The 15,380-nt window shown below is 43.0% G+C and overlaps 1 protein-coding gene across 6 annotated transcripts in view; it reads right to left on the bottom strand.

Annotated features, from left to right (window-relative positions):
* AMBRA1 (autophagy and beclin 1 regulator 1) overlaps positions 1-15,380 on the bottom strand; it is a 146,208-nt gene that overhangs the window by 27,379 nt on the left and 103,449 nt on the right. For all 6 annotated transcript variants that reach the window (XM_044919409.1, XM_044919411.1, XM_044919410.1 and 3 more), the window contains 2 exons: positions 4,884-5,072; positions 3,880-4,034 (listed from right to left, as the gene is read on the bottom strand). In XM_044919409.1, coding sequence (XP_044775344.1) covers positions 3,880-4,034; positions 4,884-5,072 — 344 coding nt within the window. The remainder of the gene's footprint in view (positions 1-3,879; positions 4,035-4,883; positions 5,073-15,380) is intronic.

The raw sequence follows: 15,380 nt of genomic DNA, 5'->3' as shown, positions 1-15,380 counted from the left end.
AACAGCACTTATTACTTACACAAAAGTGGAAGAGCAGTATGGTATAGGACTATTTCCGGTATCATTAGTAATTTTATATTTTTGTTATTATGCTTTCACTTGGTTACAACCAAAGTTATTATAATGTGCAAGTTGCCACTATTTTGGAAAATTAATTGCAGTTTTCTGTTACAATATTATGCCTTCTTCCAATTAGAAAATGAAAGCAGGGAGGGCACACAGGCAGCTTCGTGTTTTGAGAATTCAGCAAAACTTCAGCTCAGCAATCTCCAAATGCCTAACTTAAAAAACCAAACAGAAATGAACAAAAAGCCCTCCCTGGCTCCAGAGCAAGGGAGTCAGACCGAAAATAAGCCCCTGAGGCAGAGTGGCATCCCCAGCCTGGAGGAGGCTGGAATGGACGGAGGGAAGGGGGAGATAAAACATGTGCTCAGTCTTATTTTTCCAGACTTGCCAATCATACTAAAATTGGGAAGACTGAGCCTAGCCTCAGAAGCAGAGGAGGGAAATATCAAAAGGACCCTGATCCTAGAAACAAGGATAAAAATTAAAATGGCTCAACATGGGCGAAGAACAGAATCCAACACATGGCTATTCAAGGGAGGGCCCCGGAGGGCAGCAACAGCTGAGAAAAGATGGGAGGTGAAGCACAGTCAGCCAAAAAGCCAAGTAAGAGTCTGGTGGGAAATGGAGCCCAAAGGCCACCGTGCCCACAACAAGATTAGCCAAGGATCAGAGCACCATGCATAAAACCACAAGTAAACCTGAGACTGTGTCCCTTCCTTGCTGAGGACGCTGAGGGCAGAGACCTCAAATGAAGAAAGCAGTCATTAAAAACAGCAGTTCTCAAACTCGAGTGCATATCAGAATCACCTGGAAAGCCTGTTTTACAAATACAAACACCTGTGCCCCTCCCGCCCCATTCTTATGTGGCTCTTTAGGCCTCAAGTGCTGTCTGTTTCTGACAAGGACCCCACGTACTTTAATGCAGGTTATCCAAGGAGCACAGTTTGAGAAGCACTAATCCAGAGGTCTGAAGAACCGCTCAGAATAAATGCACCAAGGCAAGCCAGCAATTAGCCATTGATTTTCAGAAGACTTTTCATATGGGACTGGGTAAGAGATCATCTCTTGGGGAGAGATGTCACTTAGTGGGAATTAAAATACGCTAAGTCAATGCTCTGGAGGACGTTCTCCTGGGACTGTCTGTTGGCCCAAGAAGCTCACCTCTCTGAATATTACCATAGTGAATTCCAAGAGGTAAGACTAAAATGAAGGGGGATTCTGAGTAGAGAAGCTTGAGGACAGGCCCATCACCCACAAAAGCATTCCTTTGAAGACAGAGCTTGACATTACAGATGGACACACCCACCTATACTTACCTGTGCACAGAGGGAGATGCTCTACTGTCCCATTAAACCCTCGCTCCCTGTTCTCAGACAAAAAGGCACTTCTTGCCTTAAACGGTGGTACAGCACAGCTATCCAAAAAAGCTGGTGTCTTCCCTTCCACCAATGACTGAATTCAGGGACATTTGCTGAATGCTTTGGTGCCTCTGGAGGTAAGGGGCAACCAAGACCTGGAAAACCAGAAACCTTTCTGTAGCGCAGGGGTTTAAAGTCAGACTTGGTGGAAAAGGGTAAGCAAAACCTTGCTCAGAAGGCTGGATCCTGTCTCTTGGGTGAGAGGAACACTTCCCAAATGGGAGCTTTCTAGTTACTTCAGCTCCCTAAGTGGCAGATGGTGCCTACCGAGAATCAAAAAAGCCTCACTAGGAGGCCTGAGAAATAGCTCTTGTCACGAGGCATACAGCAGCTGGCTAGCCGCCCTGAGCCCCTTAGCAGGACAGCAGTGGATTACCACACCTCCTCAGCAGACTCCTCCAACTGCATTCCCTGAGCTGCCAGCCCCATATGTGACAACATCTTGGCTTCCGCCCTGTAGCTGTTTGCCCTCAGCCAGATGTTTCTAGCTACTTATGGGAAGGAGGAACCTTGCTAGGATGGAGGACTGGCAGGCTGGACCCGGGAGTTGGGCAGGAGCCCTGGCTTCCGGAAGAGGCTGGAGAGGTCCATTAGTGTTGCCGAAATCAGATCCTGTCTCTTAATGATTATAAACAATTATTTCACAATTAGGCAGGAAGGGTTTAGAAGAACAGCTGTTGGGACCAGGATTCTAGGTAGTGAAAGGCAGACACCAGGTACTTTTACCATCCAAATCTGCTGAGGAGAAGCAAAATAATATGTAAACTAAAGCTCAATGTCCATCCTCAAATATCTAGGTTAAGAAAACAGGCCTGTGAACTTCATGATGTCCTCTCCCAAGCACCTAATACCAGATCCTTCCAAAGTCACCTGGGATTCAGAAATCGGGACTTTCCTGTCAGTATGATGTCAAGAGCACAGACTGCCTGCTTCTACCCTTTCAGGGGCTTGGTGGAACATGCTGTCACCTATCACTGGTTCTGCTCGTTATCCCCTAGAAATGCTAAGGAGGACGCTTTTCTTGAGATTCTCTTCCATTCATTCAGCTTCTCCTAAATGTCAGGTTCCTTCTTAGGTACTTGGACTTCATAAACATGGCACAGATATGGTCTACACTCTCGAGGAGCTCACAGTCCAAAAGAGGAGAATGACATGGAAACAAGTTAAGTGCAATCTGATGTGATGAGTGTTAACACAAGCTCGGGGGAACCAAGGAGGGTGGTGGCACAAGGAGGGAGTGATTTAGAAAGGTCCCGCAGAAGGGAAAGAGCTGCCGAAGTCAGGTTTGGGGGGCAGGGGGGCAGGTAGAAGGCACACTGGCAAGAAAGGGCCTTCTGAAATTCAGGGTGCTTGGAAAGTGACTCAGTAGAGTCAGACAGAGGGTCCCTGTAGGAGATGGGAGGAAGAGGCTGGTGACCACCACGCTAGGCCACCCACTTTCTGTCACTTTCTACATAATGGATCCTATCGCTAGCTTTTTCTTTAAAACAAATGCTTCCATTCCAGGCATCAAGCATCTACATGCATCGCACTAAATGAAGGGCCCTGGGGGATATGTCCCTAAGGAGCTTACACTGAACCTAACTGGGCAGATTAAACATACATACCACTCAGCTAAAGAAAACACAAAACAACACATAAACAAGTGCATAAAACTATAAATGGCACAACACAAAGTGCTAAGGGAATTCACAGGTTCTTAGCTTGAGACAGAGCTTAAATACCATCTAATTAGAGAACCATTCAAATGCTCAATTCCCCTTGGCAAAAGCAAATGAGCCCCCATGGGAACTCAGAAACCAGTATGGTTGAGTCCAGAAGGCCACTAACCCCACGATGCCCAGAAGGCTTTTATGGCAATACAAGAGAGGTCCACCTCAGACAAGAGAGGGTCCCAATAAGACCTTCTTCTGCTAATAAAATGGATGAGACGGTTAAGAGCATAGCAGCTATGCAAAGGCCTCATCTTCCAACATGATTATAACCCACAGAAAAGAACATTTCATATTATATATCACTTTTTATAGCTTGCTTCCTCAAAAAAAAATTTTTTTTAATAAGCATAAATACTTCATTGTGTCCTTCATGTATCTCCAGACCAAAGGTCTCACACTGAGGTAAGGAGGTATTCAGTTTGGGCTTCATCCAAAGATACTTTCAAGCCTCTCGGGAGCTCAGCTCAGGAACTAGGGTGTGAGAAAGCTCCTGCCTTTTAATAGTCCAGAGCTTCTAAAAGTGAAGCCTGCTGGTCACAGATGGGCTGGACAGCAGTCTTTCGTACTCCTTACAAACATGCTACCTCTCACCCGGGTTGGGAGGTCACACCATTAACCTTCACTACCCTGCCAAGTCTGGAGAGCTGCCCTACAACGGAGGCACGAGCCATGGCACTCACCCTCATGGAGGTCTCGCCACCATGGGCCTGCTGCAGCCTGAAGACCTGGGCCACCATGTGCTCTGTGGAGGGATGCAGTAGGATCCTCCTCGAGGCCAAGCCCACCATTACGTATCGGCCCATTGGGGACAGGCTCACCGAAATGGCATTGGGACCTGAGAGCCAACAGAACAGAGAGACGTTTCCCAGAGTTCTTGCCATCACAAGGAAATAATGTTCCCTCTCAGTCTTTTTCTCTTTATTTCCAATTTGCATCTTTGGTTACCCAGGGGCTCTCTCATAGGAGTGCAGTGAGGAGGACAATGAGAAGGCATGTCAAGTACTGAGTACAACGTATGACATACAGAAAGTACTTGACCAATGCTAACCACTGCCATCACAGCACCATATCTTAAAAAACTGGCACCATACTGTAAATAGTACTTTGAAATCTCCTATTTCCACTTCATACGTAATGACCGTTTTCCACCATTAAATATTCTTCTATAAGAGCATTTTAAAGGCCAAATGGTATTCTGCCCTGTCTGTGCATCATCATTTATTTAAGCAATTCTTCACCATTTGACATTTTTCTCTATGATAAGTAACACTGCTGTGAACATCCTTGTAGATAGATCTTTGTATAGTTTTCTGATTATTTCCCTAGAAGTGGGATTGCTGGATCAAAGAGAACATACACTTTAGGGGCTTTTAATACACAATACCAAACTGCCTTGAAGTGTAGGAGTGTGCCAAGCCGTGACCAAAGCTCCTCCTTTATCCGTGGCCGTCACAACAGGAGCGTGTTGGTGACGCTATTATGGCAGGAAGGACTCTTACTCTGAGAGTCTTCTGCAATGCTACCAGCCAGGACTCCTGCAAAGCCATCTTCCTCTGGCCTGTGCCCCAGGGAAGCAGGGGCAGGCTATGACCATTACTCCTTCCTAAGCTGTGCCTCACCTAGGAATGCCCATGCCAAGGCACCAGCGTCCCTCTGTCGCTAGGTTGGGCTTCCTATCCCTTACCAAATCGCTTGGTGTAGAGCATTTCACCCAGGTTATGGGGGGCCAAGGAGTACACTGCCAGGATGCCTTCATCAGGAAAGCCCCTCTGGCTGCTAGGGATGAAAGCTGCCAGGAGCTGGCCATCTGCAGAAATGTCACAGCTGGCGTCATTGTAGATCTTGCAGTTCTGCACCAGCACATTCACGGAAGCTGCATCAGACAAAGAAAGAAAAGAGGGTAAGAAAGTTTTGGAGTTGATGGTGTAAAAAATTCTGGGCCAAGAAATTCTGGGGCCTCTCTAAGGGCCTGAACCCTCTCTAAAAATGCTGAAGTCCACCCTGTCAATCAAACTAAAATGTCATGGAACAAGGAACACAAGAGGCAGGAAAGAGATGTGTCTTTTACCACTTTAAAAGGAAACAACAGATAGTCAACACAATCACAACCACCTGCTGAGTCTTAGCTCACACTTAGGAAACATCATTTGAGAGAGATAAGGAAAAAGTTATTAAAAATTGTTCCTGGAGAGCCATTCAACAGCTGTTACTGTCCAAAAGATCAAAACTAAGATGAATGAAAATGCAAAACCACTGATTCCAAGAGAAAGGTGATCCAGGTAAAGCTTCCTTGGGGTGAGAGTCTTACTGCATAGCTGCTATGCGACCTCGGAGAAGGAAGTCATTTCATTAGTTTGTGTCTTATTTTCTCATTTCAGAGAAATGGAACAGTTAGAGACTTCAGTCTTCTGGACAGCTCCTTGCTACTACGAATCCCTAATACCACAAGAGAGGACAAAGAGAAACACAGCCCAGCTGTGGCTGGATGGCTGGAACTCTTCATTTCTCACTACGCTCTAGGCCTTATCCATACCATAAGCAAGCATCCAGGGGCAGCAGCCCCAGCCTGTACTTAGCAGCTACTAAGAATTAAGCCCAGGGGGCGCCTGGGTGGCTCAGATGGTTAAGCGTCTGCCTTCGGCTCAGGTCATGATCTCAGGGTCCTGGGATCGAGTCCCGCATCGGGCTCCCTGCTCCTTGGGAGCCTGTTTCTCCCTCTGCCTCTCTCTCTCTCTCTCTGTCTCTCATGAATAAATAAATAAAATCTTTAAAAAAAAAAAAAAAAAAAAAGAATTAAGCCCAGGATCAGCCAGGCAGCAGGCTCAAGGGAACAGGGTAGGGATGGGGGTGGTGGAAGAATGTGTCAGTGGGGATGGGGAGATCCTGTTCCACATGACTAATGAGACGTTGGCCAGCACTGCGTCTGTGCCTGCAGGCTTTGTTTTGATTTTCATTCGAGTCTCCGAAGCCCACTGTATAATTCCCTGCCAGGAGGAAGTGGCTTACCCTTGAGGTGAGCCTGGGAACAGAGTGCCCAAACCGTGGGCACAAGCAGAACAGCACAACACATCCAAAGGGACCAAGCTCCTCTGGGCTTTGTCTCACTTAGATCTACTTCAAATGTACCTGCAAAGAAACTTTTTGGTCCTTCTCTTATTTTAGAGATTACCTGTATGTCCACTGTCAAACACATTATGGTTTTAAAAAAAAAAAAAAAAAAGGAAGAAAGATAGAAGAAGCCAAGCTCAGCGGCCTTCATCAGATTCCAGGTGATCTATTCCAGGAAGCCCAAATGCTTGCCTTGGAAGATCAAGGGCAAGTTTCCCCAGGAAATTACTTTAAGGAACACAAAACAGAGAACTGCTTTTCAGGGGCCTGAGGCTTAGGGGCTCAGGGACGCAGTGATTTCTAACACTCTATATTCATCTTCCTTTCCCTGTGTGTTGCTAATGAAGCCACAGAGATGACAAAGTAGATCAAAAAAGACATCAGAACACACTGATTAGGCTATTGTGCCAACTCTCGGGGGCTCACACCTACAGCACCATTACACATAACACCGAGAAGGGACCACAAGGATGGCTCTGTTTGCTAACTAATAAAATAATGACATCCAAATATTCACTGCTATCACCATTAGGGCTCTGTACTGCTCAACTTCCAACCCACCATCTGCTCTACCCTGTGTGGCTAGATTTATCTAGTTAGCACTGAGACCGTCTGCTCCTTACTCAGGGTCCCAAGCCTGGTGCCAAAAAGATGACAATCTTTTCCTCCTTCCCTGGATTGACACATGATTCCAGTTGGGGATATATAAAAAAGGTGGGGGGAAGGAACGGGGGAGGCGTCAGGCATGAGTCCATCTTGATTTTCTAACCTTGAGGCTGGCACAACCTTCAGAAAGATAAAAAGAAACTGAAAACTGAGACTACAGCCACCAAACTTTAAGACAGTTTTGCACAATTACCATTTATTCCACATTTAATGTCTCAAAAATGCATGGTGGGTATTTTATGAAAGTATGCTTTTCTATCTTGCTGTTATGATCTCACTCATGTGTGTTAACATGCAACTCCGTCAAACGTATAGAAGCCTATAGTAACCCTCAAAGCTCACCACTAAAGTAAAAAAAGCTGCTTACTGCCAGATTAATTCCTAAGCAGGGCCAGGGTGGGAAGGAGAGTACAAGTAAGGTGTTCCTTTTTCTGGAAAGCTTGGCTCTAAGCCCCTGAAAAACTGGGCATATAGACAAAAAGTATTTTGTCAGCCTCCAATCCAGGCCGCTATGTTTGTGTTTACTACATTATGATGATTTGGAATCATCATAATGCCACCTCCCAAATTTCGTCCCCTCCCCACCAGCCCCACCCAGTTTCAAAAGCGCTCCCAGTCATTGTGGTGAGCACACAGACAGACATGCAGATGACAAATGAAAAGAGAATGCTGAAAATTCGAGCACAGCCTCTCCGGCAGCAGGTTTAATTGCAGAAACTGTGCCGCTAGTGATCCAGGGTCTCACTCCTGCCCTAATGAAGGGGATGTGGCAGGCACACTGTGATTTGGTAGCTTCGTTTCTGCGAGCACTGGGTGGTGTGTTTACAATTTCATTTTTCTTTCAAAGTTCCAATTAGCAGCTTACATTTGCCGCTCGTTGTCTATTAATTTCCCATGCGGAAATGGAAATGTTCAGTTACAATGGTGAGTGGTCACCGCTCCAATTCACTTGTGCCACTTCTCATAACGCTGCAATTTCGATGAGTTAATTTACACAGGACGAGATTTCTTGGACCTGTTTACTTGTTTTCTTGGGCCCTAGGAAAGTAATGCTAGGCAAACTCACTCTTTTTGGCAAGGGCAACTCACTCTTTTTGGACTCAACAATAATGTAAGCAGGTAGAGAAAACGGTAAAGTGAAATAAAGCCTAAGATACTAGCAACCCACACAGCACTAGAAATCTTTGTTCTGCTCCCTGCCTGGCCCTCCGACACTGCTTCTCAAGTGTTAGCATGCATCAGAGTCACCTGGAGGGCTTACTAAAACACGGAATGTTGGGGTGAGGCCTGAGAATTTGCCTTTCTAACAAGTTCCCAGGTGTCTCTGATGCTGCTGGTGTGGGACCACACTGGACAACTGCCACCTTACCAAACAGTCCTTGATCCCTGAGCCGTAGCTCCAGCAACCTGCCCTACACTTAAAGGCAAAAACACATGTGGGGAAGGGTGATGGGGCAGCTCAAAATGGAAATAAAGGTTAGGAAAGAAAGGATTTTTCAAATCAAAGCTGCTTAAGAGCTTCAGGGGGCAGCTCCAGGGGGAGAAAAAATGATGCAGAAGACAGCAGGAAGCCATGTTCCAGACTCTGCAATGTAATCTCCTCCTAATTATAAATGATTTCCAAGTGAAAATGCCCTAGCAGGGAATGGGAGGGGCTAGAAATACTGATGCCTGGAGGAGCAGATGGCTCTGCCTTCCTATCAGCTCCATAAATTATAAACAAACACCTTGTACAAAGATCGATTTGTAGCCTGTTGCTGGCTGGCCAGATGAGGCCATGGGAGCGATTAGCAGTTGCAGTACTTTTGTAAATATATTAGATACTGATTTGGAAAACTCGAAGGGGTTTAAATCAGCAGGAAAATTTCCTTTCGGCTATCTCTGAGCCCCTGAAGTTGTAGAATAAGACCTCCTGCACAGTCCTCCCGATGACATTACAAGCCCTCCCCACAGGCAGCAATCACTACATCTCCTGTGGTGCAGTCTGCCTTACACCATTCAGCTGTGGGGTTTCTGAAGGCTGGTGCTGGCAGGGCACCCGAGTGACCAATGCTCTTTACCAGTAAGAGCTCACTCTTAAAAACCAGGGTGAACCCAATGAGCTACTTTTTCAGGAAAGTGTTCTTGAAATTATCCACATCTTTGAGGCCTTTTCATAAACTTCTAATTTACAGAGAGTAATTCATTAATGGTGCATCCTGAGAGAAACATGTGGAAAGAATTTTCAACTAACTCCAGAGAAAAGTTAAATACAATTCAGATAAGTCAGATGACCAGCAACATAGTGGCTGCTGAACACATGAGTAAAACTCAAGACCAGTGGCTCCCAGGCACGAGTTGTGCCAAGGCCAAAGGCTACCCTCCACTAAGAGGTACGTGGTGTTCAGAAATGAATCCTACAGCAAAAAAGATTCCCTACTTACTTTTCTCACAGCTGAATCTGTCAAGAGTGAAGCTGCCAACTGTAACTAGACTTTATTCAGACCAACCAGCAAACACAGTTAAGAGCTAATGATAGGAAACTCAGATAAAAGTGACTGTCATTCTAGAGGGTAATACCATTGAAAGGAACATTGGCTATCATCGGACATATATGCCCTAAACTCCCAGAATGCAGTTTTTCTTCTAAGGTCAAAACTAAGAAAAATAGGGCACTATTAAAAAGCAGAATTCTAACACCATGCATGAGCCAAACTAGTCCTTCTGGTTGCACATGATGCTATCTGATCAACTCAGGCTTTACAAGAGTCAGGATCAAAAGATGTAAGAAGAAACACAGAAGGGGAATTACAGGAAGTTGTAGTTGGAACAAGTTGAGGCTTATACAAAACATGTTAAGGACAACCAGAAAGGGCATCAAAGCTATGCTAGCAGCATATTCAATGCCTGTATTCTGAATATTTTGCGTTTCTAGCAAGGCAAATGATCTCCGACTGGGTAGAAACAACATGCTTGAGAAAGATGGGAAGCCCATTACAGATAAGGCAACAGGGTGAGAGCAACATCTTGTTCACATGACCACTCTCCAGAGAGGAAGACTACATACCTCAGAGTAGTAAAGATGGGGGCAGGTGGGAATTTAGAGTTATGGCCATACTCTCAAAGAATCATGGTGCAATTTTCTCGAAAAAAACATGATGAAAATAGCTAGCACTCACAGACCATTTACTATATGTCAGGCACTGTTCAGAATGACTAACTTTATTAACTAACTTAATTCTCATAATAACCCTATGAGGTTTGCACTATTAAATTCTCATTTTATAGAAAAGGAAATGAAGGTGGAGAGAGATTAAGTAACTAACCAAGGTCATACTGCTAGAAGATGGCTGACCAGGGATTCAAACCCAGATAGTGCAGCTTAAGAGTTCACGTGTCTAACCATCACAGGACAGTTGACAGAGAAAGTTATCAAAGAACTACCTCCCCCTACGCATGCAAAAGCAAGCAAGTGAACAAGCCAGCAAGCATGCATGCATGCATCAGGCCCAGACCTTTAAAGCACAAAAAGTCTAAGTAATTCCAATTCTATTTAAACTGTTCCAAAGAAAAAAAAGAAAAACTTCCAAATTATATTTATAACACAAGCATAGTAACATTGATACCCAAATCCATAGATTTCATAAAAAAGAAAAGCCTGGACAGAGCCATCTCCCTTACAAATATCAGTGAAAAAAGTTTATTAGCAAGCTACAGGGAAGGAATTTTACACTAAAGAACCAGGTGGGGTTTATTCAAGAAATGTAAGGATGCGTTCAATATTACAGAATCTATTAACATAATGATTATACTATTAGATCAAAGGAGAGGAAAAAAAACATACGATCATCTTCATAGATACTGAAAGAAAAGTCATGACTAAATTCAATATCCATTCTTGATAAAAACTCTTAATAAAATAGGAATAGATGACTTCCTTAAAATGATAAACTAGTTCTAGTTCAACCTAAAAGCCGGCAATATGCTTACTGGGAAAAAGCTAGGGGCGCCTGACTAGCTCAGTCAGAGGAGCATGTGACTCTTGATCTCGGGGTCATGAGTTCAAGCCCCACGTTGGGTGTAGAGATTACTTAAATAAGTAAAACTTTAAAAAAAAAAAAAAAGTACTGGGAAAAAGAAGTTTTCCCACTAAAATCAGGAGCAATATGAGAATGACTGCTATTATTATTTTATTATTTATTATTATTATTATTGTTTTGATGGTAGCCAAAGCCAACAGACAAGAGAAAGAAATCACAAATGTAAAACTTAGAATGGAGAAGGTAAAATTATCATTACTTACAGATAACAAACCTAGAACACCCAGGAGATTTACCTGAGTAACAACTACAATTAGTAAACAATTCAGTAAGATAGTAGTAGGATTTTAAAAATAAGCTTTTGACAGTAAACTTAAGAACTGTATAGGATCTAGGGGCGCCTGGGTGGCTAAGTAGGTTAAGCACCCAAATCTTGATTTCAGCTCAGGTCATATCTCGGGGTGGTGGGATCAAGCACTGCATCAGGCTCCACGCTCAGCAGGAATTCTGCTTGGATTCTCTCCCTCTCCTTCTGCCCCTCCTCCTGCTCGCCTGCATGAACGCACGCGCTTTCTCTTTCTCTCAAATCAATCAATCAATCAATCAAAGAATTGTGAAGGATCTATATGAAGAAAACTTTAAAACATTCCTAAAACACAACAAAAACTTGTGGAAATGGAAAATCATGCCATATTCTTAAATCTAACCATAAAGATATTGAATCTCCTTCAGTTAATTTACAAATTTAATGTGACTGCAGTAATTATATTAATAGGATTTTTTCAGGGGGGTGAAGGGAAGAAGCAAAATAGTTTTAAAGTCCATACAGGGAAACAAAACTGCTTGAGCAGACAGGAAAATTTGGATTCAAAAAAATAACAAGAAGAGACGGGTCCTACCAGATTCTATAACACAATGCCTGAAAACTTGAATCCCTGCAGTACTCTCACATGAATAATCAAACGGATCACTAGGACAGAATGGATAGTCTAGAAATACATCTGAATATACACAGGAAAGTAAAAATAGGATCAAAGTGACATCCCAAATCAATGGACACAAATGAATTAGTCTATAAACTGGCTGGGACAAATGAGTAGCCATATGGGGTAAAAGTTGGTTCATATTCTGCTTATTTGGGACTAGGTTAAACTTCTCTGAATCAAAGACTTAAAGGTAAAAAAAACTAAAATACAAAAGTACTAACTGATCTCCTAATGATGACACAAAACCTGGGAACCATAAACGGAAAGTTGGATAATTTTGACTACTTAAAATAAGTTCTATGACAAAAATAACCTTCAGCAAAGTCAAAAGAAAAATGACAACTAGGAAACTCCTTTTGTACGTTAATTTTCTGATTTAGAAAGAGCTCCTGTAGAACTGGTAAGGAAAAGATCAGCAACACAATAAAAAATAGGTAAAGCACAGGGACCAGTCAAGAAAAGGCAATATACACGAGCTAAGTGTGTAAAGAGGCACACAACCTGGTTTGTAATATGATAAATACAAATTTAAAATACCTGCATACTATTTTTTACCTATCAGATTTGCAAATATCCAAAAATATGGTAACACAGTCTACAAGCAAGAGTTTAGGGGGAACAGGCATTCTCATAAACTGCAGATAAGAGTATAAGTTGGCATAACCCCTACAGAGGGTGACTTAGCAGCATTTACCCACATCACAGATGTATGTACTCTTCCTAACTACACTTCCATTTCTAGAGATTTATCCTACAGGGATTTATCCTGTAGATAATCTTGCACGGATGCAAAATGACAAACTGCAACATGTTTTGTATAGGAAAGACCGAAAACAATTTAAAAGTTCCTCAGAGAAGACTAGTTGAAAAATGACTGATTAAAAGATGGAACCCAGGGGCGCCTGGGTGGCTCAGTCATTAAGCGTCTGCCTTCGGCTCAGGTCATGATCCCAGGGTCCTGGGATCGAGCCCCGCATCGGGCTCCCTGCTCCGCGGGAAGCCTGCTTCTCCCTCTCCCACTCTCCCTACTTGTGTTCCCTCTCTCGCTGTGTCTCTCTCTGTCAAATAAATAAATAAAATTTAAAAAAAAAAAAAAAAGATGGAACCCAGAGATTCCACTTGGACGATGGAAAACTAGGCAGTCATTAAAAAAGAAAGAGTAAACTCTTTATATACTGGTACGTAAAGATCACCAAGATATACGGTAAAGTACAGAAAGCAAAGTGTAGAAAGAAGAGTGTATAACATGTTACCATCTGGGTTAAACAGAAGATGGAAAAACATACATTTGCATTGCCTATATATATATATACACACACACACATACAATATCCTTGAAAGGATACACAAGAAACTGCTAATTGTGGTTGCCTCTGGAGAGAAGTGGCCTATAGCTGAGAGCAGAGTTGGGAAACTTTTTACTATTATTTTATAGTCCAAAATTTTTTGAATGGTGAATGTATTTCAGATTATAATTAAAAAAAAAAAACAAAGTAAACAATATAAACAAAATAACTGGAAATAAATTGTGGCAAAGAAGATCTGGGCCAGAAATCTGGAGATGAGCAAGCAAACCTGGTATTCAATAAAGGAAAAAGTAGATTGCAGTTGATTCCCAGAAGAGTTAAAGAAAAGATTATTGAACATGTGGCTTATAAGCACTTAGAAAGAAAGAAATGATTGCTACTGTGGTTTCACTAAGATCAGGACATGAAAAATTAACCTCATTTTCATGGTCTGATAAGGATACCAAGACTGGCATATCGGGAAACACCACAGACAGAGAATATCTTGATTATTTTAAGGCATCTGACAAATTCTTACAATACCTTGCAGACAAGATTAAAAGGGAAAGGGCGCCTGGGTGGCTCAGTTGGTTAAGCGACTGCCTTCGGCTCAGGTCATGATCCTGGAGTCCCGGGATTGAGTCCCACATCGGGCTCCCTGCTCGGCGGGGAGCCTGCTTCTCCCTCTGACCCTCCCCCCTCTCATGTGCTCTCTCATTCTCTCTCAAATAAATAAATAAAATCTTTAAAAAAAAAAAAAATGTGGGCTTCAGTTGTGAACACCAGGCCAGGGTGCTAATTCAGGAACCAAAGTTGACACAAGAGGAAGTCCACAGCAACATCACACAAGGCCCAGTACAATATCCTGACTGATCGACCATTTTTCCTAGTAAATCAAAGGAAGAGAGAGAAAGTGTATTTATCAAATTAGTAGGTGATGTAAGACTGAGAGAAAAGGACTGAATCCAAAGTTCAAAAAGACATTGAGAGGGAGGAGCTAGGAAGTGCAACTGATACTATGAAGATAAAATTTAACAGGAGCAAATCCAAACCTGTTTTGGTTTTTAAAAGATTCAAACTGCACAAATAAACAGAATGGTAGAGCCTCGATTTCTTAATAATTATCTAGGAATTTGAAGTGACCGAAACTGAAGAGTGGCTTCAGGAAAAGCTGCTGAAATCTCAGGCTGAATTAACACTGTCCAAACCACCACTGCGCTATGTACTGGACAGCTCCCATCTGGAGTTTTCTATTTTGTTCTGGTCCCCCAAAGTCAAACGGGAAGGTGAACAGAACTGTCAAGGATTTGGAAACCAGATCAGTAAAAGGAATCTCAGGAAGGAAGTCTGGCCTGAGAAGAAATATTCAAAGGGAAATGACAATTTATCTTCAAACAGCTGAGGACCATCAGAAGAGGTATCATTAGACATATTCTATGGAGATTCAGAGGTAGAACCAGGACCAACGGGAGGAAATAACAGCAAGGGAACAATAACAGAAGCTTATCAGTGAAAGATCAGGCCATCTCACCAGATAGTGTGACCTATCACTTTAAGTATTTAAGCAGAGGCTGAACTGCCACTTCTAGGAATGTGCAAGTCCTTCATTAGATAGAAATTGAAATAAGTTGTCTAAAATGCTGTGATGGGAGACACCTGGGTGGCGCAGGTGGTTAAGCATCCAAATCTTAGTTTTGGCTCAGGTCATGATCTCAGGGTCCTGGCATCGAGCCCCGCACTGGTCTCCACACTCAGCGTGGAGTCTATTTGAGATTCTCTCTCTCTCCCTCTCCCTCTCTCGCTCATGCTGTCTCTCTCTCTCTTAAATAAATAAAATATTTGAAAAATAAAATAAAATGCTGTGATGAACAACTGGGATATGGGATTGCAGACTTCAGACATATGTTTGTAAATTAAATACTGACCATGTCATTCACTTTGTTCCATCCAGCTCTGGATAAATAAATGAGTTTAACATCACCACAGTCTTTCCTCAAGGGGCACAAGGGCTAGCTCTCAGTTCCTATACTCCCTTCTCTTTCCCTGCTTCTCAGTTCCACTTAAACATTGAGGCTTAGGACAATTAGCTACTAGTTGGTGAACTCCCCAGAAGAGA

The sequence above is a fragment of the Neomonachus schauinslandi genome, chromosome 11 (assembly GCF_002201575.2).
Source record: "Neomonachus schauinslandi chromosome 11, ASM220157v2, whole genome shotgun sequence".
Classification (NCBI taxonomy): domain Eukaryota; kingdom Metazoa; phylum Chordata; class Mammalia; order Carnivora; family Phocidae; genus Neomonachus; species Neomonachus schauinslandi.
This window is presented reverse-complemented; position numbering and strand designations above follow the sequence as displayed.